Here is a 20,202-nt window from a genome sequence, read left to right on the forward strand (position 1 = left end):
ACTTAATTTTTATATTTTAAATAAACACAAGTGCATGTTATATATTTCAGCTTATACTACCAATATTATCCTTGTAAACTTGTCAGTTTAAACTTAGATATAAGGTATGGCATTTTAGTATTTGAAATTCAAATCCTATCTTTGTGTATACTGTATCTTATTTGAGAAACTAGATATTTATTTTTCTCTTACAATTTTTAAAGCATATTTGATATAACATAGTGCAAGATTTACATTTATACGCAAATTTTTATTATAAAAAACTGTAATGTTATTTATTTTCGTTTTAATGTAAAGAAGCATAATTAAAGAGCGAATCAATATAAAGTTTAAATATAAATGTATTTTGTAAGCATACTTAAGCATATAGATACTTAAAAGAATTTTTAGTATATTAGTTTTAAATTTTCCGTATACTTATAATTATACATGTACTATATAGAATATAAATAAAATATAATGTCAATTCAGAGAAATAAATCAACCTGTTACGTTGAAAGGAAAAAATAAAATAAAATTCTGAATTTGAGAAAATATATTTTATAAACTTGATTACGCATTACATTTTTTCTTGAAAATTTCAATGAAAAAGTGAAAATGAGTTTTGGGCTTTTATCATATTGGGAAGATAAGTAGCAAAGATATTTGCGTTGTGCCGAGTCTTCAAAAAGATCAGACGTAATGATTAGAGTGTAAGAAATCCCAAAAAAATCGATTTGAACTCAGATGAAAATTTTAGAAAAAATGTTAAAATATACGTGTATATAAATAAGCACGTGCATATAAAATTGTTAAAAAATAGATAGCTCAAAAAACTGTTTAATCATAATATTAGGAATATATATCGTGATATATGTATAATTAACATAAAATTGAGCTAAATCGTGCATAGTGACATACATATATTGATAGCTCTAATAATAGTTCATAATTAATTAAATATATGTCATTGATTTCTGTCTGATTTCTCAGTACTCGCTTAATAATTATTGATTGATTTTTTTCATTGTAACGCATTAGGCTAGCGCCTGTGATTTTGCAACGGAAGATTTACTATAAATAAATAAAAATGAAATACAAATAAAACCAATTCATTACTTTTTCAATATCATTAACTCGATCCTATTGTTACATTATTTTACTTTTACGTCTATAATAGAAATAACGTATATCTTAATGCAAAATCTCACAATCATCCAACTCAACTAAATTTAGTGGCAGCCTTATTATATCAGAAAGCAGAGAAATTAGCTGACGAAGATAACAAATCAAACGAACCACGTTAATATTTATTGGTTTTACTTGACGTTACAGAAAAAAATAAAACGTAAGAAAAAAGGGATTTTTTATAGAATATCACATATAACTCATCTATATAAAATACGTATCTTATGAAAATTAGAATGGTGCTTTTCAAAGAAGATGTGAAAGCAATATTCAAATTATATATTAAAATAGGGACAAAATTTTCAATTGAGAAATAAGTATTTTTTGACGTGATTGTGATTAGATTATAATAAGTATTTCTCAAAGAGATTTATTAAAATTAATCAAAATTCGATATTAATAAGACCAGACGTTCATTAAAGGCCACAATTATAACACTACTAAAATATTAGTTTTAATTCCATAGTAAAAACTAATATGGAATATAAGAGATGGCGTAAAAGCAATATAGAATATTTTTCTAATAATTTTTAGTCTCGCTAAATTAGACTTTTATAAATTAAAGTCAAACACACTCAAGAAAATATATATTCCGATTTAGTTTATCATATTAGTCTTAAAACGCTATTTTATATTTAATTAAGAGATAAGAAAAAATGTACAAATACTTAAGAATAATCATGTATTTTTACAAAGCAATTTTGTGAATGTTGGTAGAAAACAAAACGAATTATACTTCAAATGCAAATATCTTGTGAAGTTGTAATGTCACACTTCGCTATTATACGAATCAATTCATTTTTGTGTCGGTTATAACATGTACAAGAGCATCAGTACACCGCACGTTTACAAGTGATGTAATTCGTAACCATGACAACGCGGTCAATTGTACAAATTGCGTTAGAAAAGAATACTGCAACAGTATTAAAGGATTTATTATTTTTTACCAAAGTGTTATGATACCCACAGTCTGATTTAATTCGTAACAATGACACAATATATTAAGAGATAATTAAAATATGATTATTAGCCCCAGCATAAAATAAAGATATTTATTTATATATAAGCAAGTGCTTAATTTAGTTTTAGAAGAACAGTATACGTAAGCAAGTGTAACAAACCAGTATTGGCAAGCTACATTGTTTTGCCAAAGAAATAAAATTGTATTGCATCTATATTTTCTAATATCTAATTCGACCATGACAACGCGGGCAACAGAATTATATCACACTATTCCGCTGTATCACTCGCAGTATAATATTATACATCATACGAAACTTCGTACCACCAAGCAGAAATATTATCATTACCGTTACTTTCGCCATGTACTGAAACAGTCTATAAAATCTGCATGTTTTTCTACAAACGAGAAAAATATAGAACAGTCGCGAGAACGAAAAAATCCGATGTAGCCAAAATTCTTTGTCGAAGAATAAATTTAAGACCCAGATGATGAACCAACATTGGTGGTCGAAATTTCAAAATATTATTGCTATGTAAATTATCAAAAAATCGTACATGAAACATATCTTTATATAGTGTCAATGCAATTAACACAACAACTTTTAATTGAGCTCAATTTCTAGAAAAACATATTCAAGTTTGAAATGAGGAAATAATACCATATATTATATTGAGCCCCTATGTTTTTTTAGTTATTCTAATCGGTTTTGCCATAGGCTCACTACTTAAAAATGTTCAGGCATTAGAAACAATAAAAATAAATATAAAGATGCACCTACGTAGAGAAGTCAAATAACTTTTTTGCCACAGTAATAATAATAACATTCTTATGTAATAAAAAAACATATCACTAGATATTTGAGTGCAAAATCTCACGATTCAATAACATTCTTCATATATTAAAAAACGTAAAAACCAGTTGAAGACGATAATAAATGGAATGGAATTTAAATTATGGAAGAAGCGTAAAATTTAATAGTTAATTTAAAAAAATGTCGGATAAATATGAAAACAGCGTATAACTGACACAATTTGTGTTTTGAATAGATTCCATTACGGTACTTTTTGCAAGATAGAAGGGCTCGCATATCGCGCTTTTTCATTTCTCTTCAGATGGATTCATCATCTGAAGTGAAATCTCGGTATTATCTCCTCATGCGCATATTTTATAGCTACATGTTTTTTGATTTGATTTAATAATCGAATTATTTTAAAAACTACAAATACATTATTTTGAAGAAAAATGTAAACTTTCTGTGTGTTTGAATTTCCCCTAACATTGATAAACATAAAAACTTGATTGCAACACGAGAAGAAGTGCACTACATCGCGGACAAGCTTACTAATTATTATTTACTACAAAGAAAAACGTACAAAATACTTTGTTATATATGCGTATATATCTTGTTACTCAAAATTTCCGCTTTACTATAAAAACTTTAATTTAAAACATTCATAATGAACACGAAAATTGGGGACCTATTTGTACGAAACCGCATAAAATAATAATAATAAAGCAAAAATAAAAATGCTCACCGTGCGCGCCAGCGACGAGAAGGGGTACAACTATGCGTCTGCGGCGGCGGTCATGGCCGCACTGCGAGTGTTTTGGTTCAAAAAGCGCGCTGTCGGGTTTCAGCGACGCGAGCGCGCGGCGCGCTCATGACGGCTACGAGCACTGACTGACTCACCGACACACGGCTACGCACACGACTGCAAGCCGCACATAGCTCGCAAGCCGGCCGGCCCCGGAAAATCCATGCCGACCTGCGCCCGGGAGACCGAGGCCCCCGTGCGGTGCGCCCTGCCGCTTTCCACCTCCCCACCACCGCCGTCATGCACATTTTCACTTTCCGTTGCAGGAACACAAACATTCTTTTAATTTTATTGAAACCTGGTGTAATTTATTCTTTGTTTAGAACAGAAAAGTTTTTGGAAAACTAATAATATTTCTTGTAAATATGTAGTTAAAGACCGTTCAGATTCTATAGTGAATTTTCGAAACGCAATCACGTACAACATTAAAAATCTCGCCGACTTAGTTAATTTTTTTTCCTGTTACGATCAAACTGTCAACGCAGTTAATAAGTAATATTTTTTGTATATATTATATTATGTTGTGAAACACATTGATCCATGTCAAACTTTTCTTTGGGTCTCAAATCACTCAACAAGTTAATGTGGCTTCATTATTGAGTCTTCTCGTTTGGTTTTCAACGTAGTCGAGGAAACGGACAACATATGAGTGTTAATCTTTTGAGAAAATTTTTTTCGAACAATTTGGAGAGCACTGGTAGCACTGATATTGGCATGTGTGATGTGAGTACATTCGGCGGTTTTTCTGGCTTAGGGATCATGATTGCTTCCGCGATCTCCCACAGTTGTGGTACATATTTGAGTCGAAATACTGCGTTAAGGATTTTAGTGACCTGTACTGCAGCTTTTCTTGATAGCTCCTTCAAGTGATTAAGTCATAGCCTGGGGCTTTATTCGGGATGATATCGGATCTTATCATTTATTGTACTTCTGTGACTGTGGCTGTACTTAGCTAATTAGCCCTGTTTGTCACACCCGATTGTGTTGCACAGGAGGTCGAAAAGATTATTATTAATTAGCCCTGAATATAATTCTTTCCATGTTGATTTTCAATAGCCCCATTTTTCAATGTTTATTTACTCATTAAACTCATGTATAGCAATGTGTTTTATACATTACATTAGTAACCATTATTTGCTGAGTATATGCATATGGCATGTATGGCGTTAATATTCACGATTTTAATATATTTAAGCGTTAATATTTAGATCAAAAACACACTGACTCCGATTATATAATATATCGATTACTAGCTTTTGTTTATTTCATTATTTGAAATATATTTATATTTGGCCTTAAGATAGATCAGAGATTAATTTTTAAATAACTCGTTATTCAAAATAAATAGATAAAAATAATATGTAACACTTTTTTATAATAACATAGTAAATTTTAATATCAACAATTAAAGTACATTGCCATAAACATACCGAAAATTACTATGAAAATATTACGCGAGAACATAGCATAATAATCAACTAATCCCAAAAAAATATGATTATGACAAGATCAAACTTAAATTTTAATATAAACATAAAATGCCTAACCCTTATTCCTTAGGCATTTAATAAATTTATTTTTTTGCTAATTGTAGGTTCCTCTAGTTTAGTAAATAGTTTAAAGTAGTCTAAAGTTTAATGATTCTATATTATTTTATAAAAGGTTTTTGCATAATTTATCTAATGTTTTTTATTACTACTAGTCTTTCTTTATATATTTAATTTCCTTTTGTAAAACTAGAAAATGTTATAAATCAGCAACTTCTACTTAATTTTAATGAATATATTTTCTTATATTCTAATTCTGTAAAAAAAAATATGTTTAGGCTTGAGGCCCTAGGGGTGATTGAGCTCGTAGCCAATGAGACCCAATATGAAATCTAGCAAGACTTTTTATTGCAATATTTACATGAGTGCGACGGACAATTATCGGCGAGACGTTTCCTCCAAGCTGACGCAGGTGATGATGCCCGTGGATGATCCTTGTGGCTGTCTGCAGCGAGTGTCAGGAGGTAGTTCTTCTTGCAGCGATGGAAGCGGCCGCTTCCCACTTCACATCTGATCTTGCTACGAAATTGAGATCCAGAGTTTAAGTCATAATTCAGAGTCGACTGGATTCTGATAGACGCAGACAATTATGATTTCACAAATTTTACATGATTCAATTTTTCTAATGGTATAAATTATTAATTAAAATATCAAATTATTACGATAAAAACTTTTTACTAAAAATATATTGTTTGTAAAATTATTCTACTTTTTACGCGTTTCGTTCAGAATTAAACTGAAGTGATAATGCGAATAATGAAGAGGAAAAAATTATAGAATATAATACAAATATATTTTAATCATGCGGTAATTTGTTAAAGTAATTTAATTACCTCGTTATTCGACTGAAAAATCATAACGTGTTAACATGAAAAGACGGTCGTTCATGTTTACGAACCTCCTCATATTTACACATACGATTAAATGCTCTTACACAAGCCGTAAACGAGGACTTGTTATTATACACAAATGTGTAAGTAAATAAACGATAAATTTTCTCGTACACAAATACACAAGCGATGGTCAAGCGTGGCGGTATTTTTCCTATCGTAAAATTTAGATCAGACATGTCAAACACGCGGACCACAAGCCAAAAAAAATTTTATTTGCATACAATTAAAGTTGAATTTACATTTCTGTTAAATTCATATGATATAATATTTGTGTATTTACAAATCTCATGCATAAGAAATGCAGAAGTGGTTTATTATATACCTGCAAAAAAAGTATTTTTGCTACGCGGCCTAAGAAGCTTGCCTATTTCTTGAAATATATAAAAAAAATCATTTATATGACCTTAACGGCTTCTTAGATAGAATATCATGTATTACAAACATATATGTATGAAAATTTTGTCTTGCTCTTTTTAATGTTCCTATTACAAAACATCGTTTAGTATTAATTAAATAAATAACTTTTACTACCAGATCTTAGAAGTAACTTAAAGATAAGCTTCAAAGTTGCACCAATATTTTAAAGGCATACTTTGAGTTACCTAAATTTGGACAGCACTAATCTAGCACATTTAGGAGGAAAGTTAATTGGAGAGGAGTGATAAAAAGTAAGAAAACAACATTATTTTAAACTTAGATAGCAACATGAAAAATTCTACTTACCTTTTATTACCTTTCGTTTTTTATGCGTGCGTATATATGATACTTAGACACATAAATGTACCCTAATGCCTGTTTTATTCTGAACTTTGCCCAAATCCCATTTATCATCGTTACGCTTAGTTTTCTACAAAAAATGTTTTAACACGTGTCCAGACTCATAAAAATAAACAATATCATATAAAGATAAACACATGCATCAACATATCTAAATTAGCCATATAACCTATACACAGTTTGTGAACATTTAATTAAGCAATAATTCAAATATATTTTCTACAAATTCCTAATTTGTCTCGGCTATTATTAATAAGCAAACAGAAATATTTTTTTACTTTATTTACATAAATGATAACAAATTCGTCACATTTGTACTTTACCATCGTATATTGTTATCTAAAGTAATTAAAATTGCAATACTTGATAAGAGCAAGCGCATATGAGCAAATATCGCATAATACATGATATATTATATAGCATAGTTAAAAACAATCACACAACGTGATTATAATAGTAAATAATTCATATGTAAAGATATTTATTTATAATAATAAACAAGTTATTATAATGCGTTTGGCTTTTAAAAATAAAACAACGTTGATAAATGATTGTGTGGTATATAATGTAATAAAAACTTATAAATAGTTTACATTTGTTTACGCTTCACACGAAAAATTTTATCAAAACAAAAAAATTGTATATAATAAGCTTTTATATATGTCAGAAAAACCAATAATCGTTGCCTTCAAATTAGTTGCGAAAGCCTCGTTGAAAGAGACATAAAACTAAAAAAGTTTAAGCCAGTGTTTCTTCTTAAAAAATTTTATTTCTTTAAAAATTTTCTGATTTCTCAAGAATTTTCATAGAGCCTTTTTTGTTAAAAATAAAATTTGCGCGAATATTATTAAATGTTTTACAGTCGCTTTATTTTTTTACCAGAAAAGGGTGAATCCTTGCCAGATGTTTTAAAATATGCATGCTTTCTTAGAAACTTTTAATAGAGGTCGGAAGTATTTGAATGACAAAAAAATTGTTTACGATTTTCTCTACCACTCGAATCGGTTATATTTTCGAGAAACCAGAATGTCTTATCAAGACCATCGTTTTTAAGTAATATCAGAATTTTCGGAATTTTTGTATTCCAAAGCACTTGCATCAAAAGCAATAAACTTCATTTTGCAACAAAAGGTGAAGGGTCACAAAATTAACCGATTAAGAATATGGCGTTAAGCAGTTACACACGCTAAAGAATAAATAATAATAATATCTGTATTAGTAAAAAAACAAGAAGTTTGATCTAGACAATTGAGAACTGCAATGGATTTTGGACTTTCTTTAATTTTCAAAGGTGTATAAACTTAAACTTTATCTAGATACTTAAACAAAAAAAATCGTCTAGAGCTACCACTTCGTTTTCGATTTCGAATATTTTTTTCGACTTGAAATAAATCGGTCGATTTTTCAACTAAGCAGTCACTTGAATCTCAAGAGTTCAACCCGTTCTTCGATATGACTTGAAAATCACATAATTCAGTACAGCGAGAAAAGACACGTAATTTTAATAATAAAATATCTTATACACTGCTACAATAGTAAAAATGATCTTCCCAATAAAATTATAAAAAAATGTGTTTTGCGTTAAAATCCGTTACACAAATTGAACTCTTAATCATGTTTTATCCAGGTTTAAATAAAAATAAAAATCAAACGTAAATATATAACAATTTTAGATAAAAAATAATAACGTCACGTTTTTATTTATTATCTAAAATTTTATCTCTAAAGCTGAAGCTCTACAGCAAATGGTATTAATTATAAAAACAAGCGGTATAATTTAGCATTGGTTCGGACGAGTGTTTTAAAATCAATTAAAACTTCTATGATGCCTTTCGTCCAAGTTGATATTAAAAAAAACAAGATACGCTGAAAAGCATTTCAAAACAATCCGGAAACAATTTTCAATTCAGTGAAAAAAAATACTGATGAAAATACTAATTTCGTAAATTTAAATTAAGGACAATATTCTATTAGATTATTTCATATTTTTACTACAAAAATTATACACATTTACAAAATAGTATACTTAGCAAAAATGAGGCAATGTCGCGACATGTCGCGCTCCAGTAAACAATTAATAAGTCTGCTTGCATCTGTTTCCCTTCACGTCTTTACAAGATACGACATTTAAAAAAACAAATGCTCTAGTTAAAGAATTATAATAAAAATATACAAAAAATCTGGAGTAGAAATGAACCACCACTTACAATCGCTACCATAAATTGTATGAAACTCTTAAATTATTATCTAATATCCAATTTACCAATTAAAAATTTCAATCCAAATTATGATAAAAACATCTAAAGAATATAGTATTGCTTTTTATCATTTCTCTTTCTAGCACGTAATAAAAGTATACGTTAAGCAGAGATACAAAACATATTTAAAATTCACCTCTCCTACCACCAATTTTTGATTTTTTTAAATGCTTAAACTTTATAAATAAATAAAACAGTATTTTTCCAATTTTCTTATATTTATTCTCGAATTTCTAGTTAGGACTGACCACTAATCCACTGGTTCCAACACACATCAGAGTGATTTCGAAGTCTGTTCATTACTCGGAGCACAATTACTCGACTACGTGTCGGATGGAATTCCGCATCTACTAACTTCTCGTAACGTACGTGTCACTGTTGCATTCTGCTGTTGTACGTGATGGCGGTTGTGGTAGTGGGAAAGGCTGCCTTCCGTTCTCATTCATAGCACGTGCTGCCATAACCCTTGCAATTTGTACGGAAATAGAACCTGACGTTGCCGTTGGACACCGCGTCGACCAGGTGATTTCTGCATATTATTTTTTATAAATATACCGTTGGAAATGGCAGGTGCTATAACACCTACAAGCAAATAGTATTACAACACAATCTGAAACTGTAAGCTATTTTCATAATATACTAGCTATCAATCAAGCCATGACGTCTGTTGTTCAAGTCATTCCTATGTGCTTACATTCCTGCAGTTTATTAAAGAAAATTTTAACATATTATCTTTTTATTTTCATTATTTTGTATTAAAATTAGTGGTTAATTGTCAGTAACTTGCAGTTAAGAATGACTCAAGTAATAGTATATCTCAATTGTGATTGATTTATTTATTTATTTTATTAATTTATTCAGCTAATATAATTAAATGTTTATACACTAAACAAATTTAATCGAAAAAAGACTTGATATTATCATTTATTTCCTAATTCACGAAGATGTTTCCTTATTCCATTTAGGACACCTGCTACATTTTTATTTCTGCGGATTGTCCTTGGAACATTATTATACAAATTCTCACCTCCGTACATTATTCCCCTGGCCGTACTCGCTTTCTTATACCTAACTATCCTTAAATCATCTCTATTTCTAGTATTAAATCTATGTACATATATCTATAGTAACATATTATTTTCTAACTTATATATAAATACTAAAACATTGATATTCAATATTTCTTAAACATCCAACTATTCCAATCTATTGATCATACTTCTACAACTACTAAATCTATTTTTTTAAACTACTCTCATTGCTCTATTTTGTATTTTTTGCAACATCGTTTTATCTAATTTATTAGGTATAGAAAATATTTTTGCACAATAATTAAAATGGGGCAATATAATAATAGTTGATTATTTTTTGGTGTTTATACTTAACATATTTTTCATCCTGGATAATATATTTATTTTTATCTTTTTTTTTAATATGTAATTACAATGTTCCATAAAATTTAATTTTTTATCTACAATTACTCCTAAATATTTAGTATATTATCAACTATTTCTATAATAGATATATCCATAACTATTTTTATATTATTATGTAACATATCTTCATAATTAATAAACATACATTTAGTTTAAGTACATTATTTTTAACTATATTTCTATTATACTGAATTCATTACTTAAATTATCTACAATTTATTTAACATAAGTGTCGTCCGCATACAGTTGTATTTTATATTTTTTTACATTATTAATTCTATCATTAATATATAATATAAACAGCAATGGTCCCAATTTGGACCCCTGTGGTACACCGGGGGATATTATTTCCTCTTTGAAATACGCATATTATGCTTTCTCTTTTTCAAATAATCACAATTACAATTGACACAAGTTTATTCATTAAGGACTTGTTATATAAAAAAAGTTTTGAAAAATACATTGGTATGTAAGAAAAAGATTTATTATACAAAGTGTGTAAACTTATGTACTCAGTAATATTATGTAAAATTATGTACCCAGAATTGCTTCGAAGTAATAACTGTATTCAGGTTTCACAAACTTTAGTAACGCCAGAAGGTTTTTATTTTTTTCATCCGAGAGAGTTTCATACCTCTCCGGATTATCTTAATTTGAATATCTTGATGTGGTTCTGCAATATTCTTTTTCAATATACATATAACATCTTGAATGACTTTATTTTGTCACATAAATATAGACATTGTCTCTCTTCAACATAGATCATTTTATTTTCATATTAAATACTTACAATTCAATTTCGTTTATTTTTATTCTATTTAACAGTCGACGTTTATTAAGCAAAAAATGTTGAACCACATCTAAAACACTATTTTTCTTTCTAAGTAAATAACATACTTAAATTTGTCATTATTTTTCCTTTTATTGTATATATTAGAGCTATCCAAAAAATGTACTCCAAAAAATAAGTACATATATTCTCAAAATGTCTTATCATCAAAAACGAAAAAAAAATGCGTGGAATGAGGACAAAATAATGTTTGGGCGTGACAATAGCATATAAATCTAGATCACGATAATTACACTATTCTTTGAAAAACGAAAGTTGAGGTCAGATTTTAAATATTTGTTTTTATGTTGTTTTGTTACACAAATAATAAAATCAATTGTTCTTTGAAAAACGAAAGTTGAGGTCGTACAAGTTGAACATATATTACATAAAAATGCTTAAAGATGGTCCAAAATGTAGAAATAAATATCAAAATGAAGAACAAAGCTTTAGCGACGACAGCGACGAAGAAGCTGAAAAGGGGAAGAAACTACGGTTCACTGAAAAAGATTGTCAATCAGCAGAAGACCTCTTGAGGAAAATAAAGAATGGGTTGAAATATACAGTTCCGGCTTTTGCGGTAGTTGTTTCAATTATATTGTATTTTTGTAGTTTTACAAAAAATCCGCTGATTGAGAGAATTTGCTCATTCATTCGAAAATATTTTACTGATTAATTTTATTATTAATGAATTGTTTAATCTGTTTATGTTTGATATCAAATAAATAATCTTATTAAATATACGTATGTTTTTTATTTAATATATAATATGATAACTGTAATTATAGGTAGATTAAAATAAATGATTTCCAGGGAAATCTATTTTATAATATTTTTTTTATCCTGTGCTGACATCTGCTGGTAAATCACTTAACTAAGTTTGCAAACCTAATGGATCTACTACAGATTTTATCTACAAGTTATCATATGTTCTATAAAAGTCAAAGGTTTGATGCAAAATGATATTGCTAACATATATACTTCAACTTATATATTACCTTTTTATTTTTTTAAAACTATCTCAATTTTTCTGGTATTTTGATAAAAGTTGCTGTGCCCATTACAATGGTGTAAGTATCTTTGAATTATATATCAATAGACAGGTATAAAGCTTGAATAGTATTATTAGACTACCTAAACACAATACTGATGTGGAGTAACTAACCATTTTTAGATGTTGCTTTTCTTGTGACTTAGATTCTTTAGAATTTATCTGCGATATTAGTTTACGTTTAACATACTTTCGTAGAAAGGTTATAATAGAAATTTATGCGTATTCAAAAAATCTGGACTGCGCAGCAATTGCTATGCACCTTTGCATATTATTAAGAAAATATAAATATATCATTAAAAATATTTAAACTCTGCGATTTTATTTTTCTCATAAAATGGCTGTTTATTTCCAGCATATCATAAATTTTGCGCTGTGTAGCAAAATATTTTTATGTGTAGCAGGGAATATATTTAGATTACTGTGTTTTATATTGTTGATTTTTTATTAGGATAGTGTTAATTCAGTTTTTTACTTTTAATAAAGCAAAACTTAAACTTGAGCAAATCGGTGGTTCTACGGTTTGACAACGAGACACAGATAAGTCGCTGCAGAATATGTATTTAAGGTTATATAGTTACATGGTTATAAAAGTCTAAATCTCTAAATGTTACAGAGCCGATCGCCGACCGGTACTTCCGTCATTTTGACGTCACATCTCTCAACGCCGCTACTTCAATCTGTTTCCAGTGTAGCTCCAGGATGCCCAATTATATTCCCCCCTCTACATATACACATTAATATTTTTGATTTAGTGCTTAAAACGCCAACAATCCTTAATCTGACTTTGAAGGCGACGGATCTTCGGAAATTGTCAATAAAATGCAATTTAAGTTATGTGAATTGATTTATTAGAACATATTAAATAATAAATGTCTGTGTAGAGATAAAAATTATGACAATTTTAGGCAAGAGATGAGGTAAAACAAAATTGGAGATGTATTTCTCTAACGATTATTTTAAAATATTTTTATTCAATATAAATTTTTATATTAGTAACACCACTCCGTTCCAGCCTGTGTGCAAAACTCTTGTTGAGTCGAGAATATTCCTCGATTTTTTGCAGATATCTCGCAGAACTTTCTAGAATCTCTTCATAATATTATTTATAATAAAAATATTATAGATGGACAAATGATTTTAAGTATTAAAAAAATATTATAGATGGACAGCTGTTTAAAGTATTGTTTAATATATGTTTTATATTATTAAATATTATATTACTTTTATCAGCATTTCAGTAAATTCTTCCTTTGACATATCATTCATAACTACTAAATTTATTCATTTTTGTAGTAGTTGAATTGTGATAAATAAGTTCAGAGGTTATTTAAAGTAAAGTAGCAACAATCGTCCAATACCTTCGGGATATTCTCCAATAAAAATTGATTTTAAAAATGAAACAAAGTTTTACAATAAAAAAATATATTTTCCATGACATTGTAAACAATTTATCAACAAATTATTAAAAGTGAAAAAATCGATTTTATGTACAACTTTGTCGTTCCGTATTTAGAATTAATTTTGATAGCTTCCGCGCAATACCTAATGAGTTCGATATACAAGGTTAAGAGTATATCAGAAACAATACATCTTCAATAACAATTTTCATAAATAAATATAAAATTTCTGTTAACGTCACATTCTTTAACAAATATTACGCAAGTATATACACATTAAACTATTTTTTTATACACAATTTACAATATTAGCGATGCAATAAATAATTTGGTCCCTTCACTAACTTATTTGTAAACACAAAGATTAATTATATGATCAGACCCGTTAGTAACAACAAATATATGATATACAATACTATTAAATTATAATAATATAGGCTGAGAAATGTTAAAATTGATACTAAGAAAATATAATTTCACATCCTCTAAATGTAAATTTCCATAAAAATATTAAATGGACTTCATTAAAAGCTAAAATTTGTTACTTAAAATAGTTAGGAATGTTAATCAAAATACATATCTTTAAAAAAAAATAGGCAATATAAATTGTATAAAATAAGAAAATAAAATAAAGAAGAATGTCGAAAATGATCAGTTACAATTTTATATAAAAATACACATTCATGCACATAATTTTAAAACATACCGATTAATACTATGTATATACATTTATCATATGTCTATACTATATCACATTCAACTTTAATTTGTTACAAATACTCTGTAGTATGTATGTACAAATTAATTTAACCAATTTTAACCACAACTAAAAATCTCAAAAGCTTGAGACTCGAGCTTGAAGTATGTTTTAAAAAGAAACACGATGTTCATAATTTTTTTACTTATAATAGTAGGAAGTGAGTTTTAATCAGTTACTTGCGTTTCACTTTCTTCTATGAAAATTTTCGTTTAATTTCACTTAATAAAGTTGTTCTATATAGTTTTAAAGTAAAATTTTGAAATATATATTTGTATGTAGTACCATAACGCATACATCAGTACTTTTTGTATAATTATACAAAAGTAAAATTTATACTAATTTAATTATTATGATCACAATTATATTAATAAACCGTAATACCTTAATTAGCGAACTCTTACAAACGATATTTTAATTGTTCGTTTTTGTGCTTTAGTTCGATCTTAACATTTATGTGAGGTATTACTGATTTAAAACGTTACAAAATTGGTGTAACAAAAGGCAAGTAATCGCACATATTTTATGCGAATTAATAACATTCTAGCATAAATGCGAAAAATCCTTAACCAACTAAACAACCACAACGTAAAAACATAAAGTATACATTTGTCAAATATAAAACGATTAATCTAAATTATTCCTGAGAAATGCAAATAGCTTGGAAGAGAATAATCATAGACTTTTTACATATGTATATATAAGTGGCAGTGTATTATTTATATTATTGATTTAAAAAAAAGCATAACTGAAACAGTATATAAAATAATGAAAAGTATATAAGCTTTAATTTATCACAAAAATTTTCTAAAAAAAACTATGACAAAATTATGATTCCAATGGCAAATACAAAATCATTACAATTATGACTATAAACATTTTTTTTAGAAAAATACATTTTTTAAATATCAATGATTCGCTTAATAACAACTTTTAAATGTGCCAACACAGAGAGCTTGAATAGTTTGTCAATAAACTGTACAAAAAAATTGTCAGCATCCAAATGAAACTTTAAAGCCTTAAAATAAATTTACCCCATATTTTAAGGCAAAGATTTTTTATATTATTAAGATTATTATTATACATTTGAAATCTTTTTTATTGCTATTTTAAAATCGTATTGTACTCTGTCTCTTTAGTATTTGAATATTTATGTATTAAGCGAAATGACATTAAGACATTTAATAAATATTATAACGTTTAATATTTATAAAATACATACATGCAAAAGAAATGATAATGCTAAGAAACAAAGTATTACACAATAATGACTATAAACACAAAACAAACGTTAGCACTGCGAATAAAAAATAAATTATGCATTCGTTTATATGTATGTACAACTTTTTTTGGTTATATTATCAATGACAATGGTAGGAGAATCGTTGCAGTGTTAAAATTAGTTTCTGATAACAATGTTTCAGCTGCAGTCACAAATCTCATAGTAAATTTCTCGAAAAGGTAAAATGTTATTCACTACCTCGATTAAACCGCAATGAGTCCGCGTCAAACGCTCACCGGCCAAAGCGACACTGTCGATCCGTCCAAGCTGTCCAAGTCCAAAGCGGTGTCTATCATGGTGGCACCGAGAGGCAAAGTCGTGTTGTTTTCTCCCAAAGTTTCAATCGCCATATTGGCGTTTGCGCCATGCGGAAGCTTATCGGCCCACGTTTGTTCCGTGGGATTCATATTGGCGTCCGTGGAGTTAGCAGTAGGCAGCGTCATTATCGTGTTGTGATTGAGCTCGTCGCAAATTGCATCCGCATCCTCTTCTTGTTTGTAAGAAACGTTTGTAAAAGAACATTTCTGAAGGTTCGAGAACTGAACGGCAGGCACCTCGTGCACCATCACAATCTGATGTTTGTTCAACACATCGTTCGACATCAAATTCTCATTAGATCCTAAAAATGAACATGTTAATAATTACGATTTAGCAATTTATATAAAAATAAAATACTAACTAGTTATAACAACAGGATCCAAATCTAGGTTATGATCCATATAACTCATATGGGACACATTCGAGTACAAGTGTCCGTCGTTTTCTTTTTTCGTCAACTCCATTGCAAGGTTCGGAACTGATTCTACTTTGTTTATTTTTTCACATTTTTTACTATTATCGTTAATTTCATAATAGTTAGTGTATCTAGTGGTGTCTTCTGAAATATTTATAATACTAGTTATTACACCGAACTTTAAAGATCGGTAAATATAATAAAGTTCTAATTTATCATAAAAAATTTTAAACAACTCACCGATCATCACGACAGGATCTAAATCTAAATTGTGACCCATGTAATTGTTGGAATTTGTTATATTAGAATATAGATAGCTGTCGTGGCTAATTGACTTTGGCACAGAATTGTGCACTTTCGGCATGTTCTCCAATGCCATATTGTCGATTATGGTTTCAACTCCCTTTAAGTCACCGTCGTCCATTCGGTACAAATTCGAGTAACTGTCCGAAGGAGGTATTCTACATTTACCGGTGATTTCTTCGACAACTATAAACAAAACATAAGAATAAGTCACATGCTCAGCAATTGAATATATAAGACATACAAAACTAACGGAAAACATCATGACGTCCGGAATCAGTGTTCATTTCGAGTTTACCATTTTCTACAGTCGAAAGAGTTGGTTCTGGTTGGTAAGTTTGAATCGAGGACATAATTGGCTGTAAAAAAAATGATATATATATATATATTTTACATCATTCATATTTAGCTTCGCCGATGATTTGACACTTACTCTTTGCACAGTATTTTCTAATTCCATTCTCGCTTCATTCGTTAGAACGCCTCTCCTGAAATAAACCAATTAATAATTACTCCATGATATATACTAAATAAATCGCACTACTCTTGTAATAAAAATGTACCTGTCTATCAAAGATGGAGCTTTTGGACTGCATAAAACATCTAAGCAGTTGCTGCATACAGAGCCTTTTGAATACGGATTCTTGCTTCTCTGTCCACGTTTCGATGTAAACGATCCTTTTATCTAAAATAAAAATTGAAATTAGCATCACAAACACAAATATGATATACACTATGGCATTATTTTATAAATAAATAAAATCTTACATCTTCATTCGTTGTTTGATTGGTACTAAGAAGATAGGTATGAAAGCCGGCCAATCCGAGAATCGACCAAATTGTAAAAAAGCATATGACAACTACGATGACGGAAGCTGGACTCAGTTTTATTGCGTCCAATATAGTATTGCCTGGAGTTTCGCGTACCACTGAATCGAACAATAATCATATGATTCAAAAGCTCGTATAATTTTTACAACGCTAAATAAAATACTTACATAAAACCAAATGCGTAGTCGAACAGGAAAATATAAAGACGGTCAAGAACGCCAAGAATATAACAAAAGAATAAAAATACCGATAGTTTCTTTTGCCGACGCAGTTGCCCACCTGTAAATAATATTTTTGCTATAATAGTTTGCATATAAATATAATCGATAGATTAAAATGTTATACCCATGGACAATGGTGGTCAAATTTATCCACACAGTTGTCACACACTGAACAATGAGACGCACGGGGCGGTCTGATTATTTTGCAAGTATAGCAATACTTGAGCTTTATTTGGGTGCTGCGCACGATTACTTCTATAGTGCGTGGCGGCGGTCGAAATGTAGGCGAATTGTATGAATTAGGCACTTCTAAAAGTGTGCGATTCGTTAGAGTCGAGCGAGACGAGCATAAATAAATATAAATATAAATAAGTAAATACCAATATGTCTTTCTATATAGTTCTCTTCGTTTTGAGTGGCGCGAGGGATTATACCCGGATCGCTGAACGCCGTTTTTAATAATGACGCCATTGTGAATATGAATAGTATCACAGCCGTAGCGGGTATTGCTTTTGTGATGGCATTTGCCAAATAAGGAAAGCTGCAATATTAAACAGAAATTACTGAGATAAATGTATAATAAAATAATTGGTCACTAATATTAATATTAACTTTGTATTGTTCAAATTAAATATTAGTCTTGTTTCAAGAACTACAATTCAATATACGAAATAAAAACACAAACCGAATAGATAATAGAAAAAGTACACATTTACATTTACACCCTGTAATGCATATTAAAAATACATTAGTCATCGGTAATTTTGAAAAAATCGTCAAATAAAGTATCAAATTATTAAATATATATAAAATTGGATATAATACTTACTCGAACACAGCCGACAATAGCACGTTAAATGTGATTAAAAAACAGGTCAAATATAACATTCTACTATGCGGTGCAGTCATAAAACGACCGTCGCAGTAGAATTTATTGCGTCCAGGGAACACTTCCCATCTTTTAGTGACTTTATTGGCAGTCATAATAATATATTTTGCACAATCTGGAAATAAAAAGCATAACGTATTAAAATACATCACTGTCAAAAATATGTAGCGAAATTTTGATGGTTATGAAAAAAGTGAATATACATAAACAAAAAGTGAGATTAAACTTCGCTCACAGTCGTGCAAAACGATTAAATAGTGAATTAGAGACAAGTCCGGGATGACGACAGTTCGAAATAATCCGATGTTAGTGCTACACGGTTATCTAAGAAGAAGTCAAAATATCAAAGTGACAGTTACCGCAAACGACGGGCGATTAGTTCATTTCTGACCGCTAAATGCTCGTTCACTATCGAAAAAAGGTAAATAATGCACATAAAACGGTGTATATACCGATAATCGACGCTCGAAATGGAGCGGACAAAATCGCGCGATACAGCACCTCAGTTACTATAGGTACTGTCTGCAAAACAAACGTCTTACTCATATATATAACCTCGGTTTATAGTGATGCCAGAATAAAAAAAAAATAGTGAAAATAATAGTATACAGTTCAAATACATTTTTAATTATATTTTTAAATACACAAACATATATTAATATTATTTTAATTAAAACTTTAGAAAACAGTAATCATATATATATGTGAATGAATATAAATATACAAACCAGTGTTCCTTTTATTTTATTTTATATTTCGATAGTTTATTCATTATTGATACTTTATTTTTTGAGTGCAATTCGCGAAATGGCCGCGGTAGATCTAATATGCATCATTTTTAATTACTAAGCTTATTGAACTGCAACACCAATGCTAATTAAACTGTAACTGTTTACTTATAATAAAATAGTATTTTGTTAAATAATTTAAACATATTTTTCTCGGGAATTACTTAGTATTAGTATTAAATATTTAGTGCTTCGCATTCAAATAAAATTTTAATTTTAATATTAATGATGTAATATTGAAAGCAAAATAATAATATATAAATATTATCTTTTAAAGACGTATTTATGAATTGATTTTAAATTTGCTAAAAAAATTATTAAGCTGATATAAAATAAAATATTATTTGGATTTTGCGGTAAAAAATATAGTTTTAAGTTTAAATACTATTGTTAAATGTATAAAAAAAATATTAGTTATTTTTTTGAATATATTTATAATTGTAAATAAATGAATATAACGTATAACCAAATGAATACATAT

General features: G+C 28.8%; 2 protein-coding genes across 5 annotated transcripts in view; both read right to left on the minus strand.

Moving 5' to 3' along the window:
• The window catches only part of LOC148228376 (protein qui-1), a 171,159-nt gene extending 167,430 nt beyond the window's left edge, over positions 1-3,729 (minus strand). For all 3 annotated transcript variants that reach the window (XM_088200422.1, XM_088200423.1, XM_088200424.1), the window contains exon 1: positions 3,667-3,729. The gene's annotated coding sequence lies outside the window, so the exon portion shown is untranslated. The remainder of the gene's footprint in view (positions 1-3,666) is intronic.
• A 10,196-nt stretch (positions 3,730-13,925) lies between these two features.
• app (Palmitoyltransferase app) lies at positions 13,926-19,457 on the minus strand. 2 transcript variants are annotated; one of them, XM_088200433.1, is made up of 12 exons: positions 19,386-19,457; positions 18,874-19,048; positions 18,425-18,585; positions 18,169-18,353; positions 17,991-18,102; positions 17,761-17,921; positions 17,556-17,677; positions 17,426-17,480; positions 17,246-17,351; positions 16,930-17,178; positions 16,636-16,833; positions 13,926-16,575 (listed from the first exon to the last, which is right to left on the minus strand). In XM_088200433.1, the coding sequence occupies exons 2-12, from the start codon at positions 19,026-19,028 to the stop codon at positions 16,181-16,183; spliced, it is 1,899 nt and encodes a 632-aa protein (XP_088056559.1). In that variant the 5' UTR covers positions 19,029-19,048; positions 19,386-19,457; the 3' UTR covers positions 13,926-16,180. The 2 variants fall into 2 exon arrangements, with proteins under 2 accessions (XP_088056559.1, XP_088056558.1); XM_088200432.1 differs by having other exon boundaries at positions 19,293-19,457.
• Positions 19,458-20,202: the final 745 nt, after the last annotated feature.

The sequence above is a fragment of the Plectrocnemia conspersa genome, unplaced genomic scaffold (genome assembly GCF_051122295.1).
Source record: "Plectrocnemia conspersa isolate PC_06_02 unplaced genomic scaffold, ASM5112229v1 ptg000012l, whole genome shotgun sequence".
NCBI classification, from domain to species: Eukaryota; Metazoa; Arthropoda; class Insecta; order Trichoptera; family Polycentropodidae; genus Plectrocnemia; species Plectrocnemia conspersa.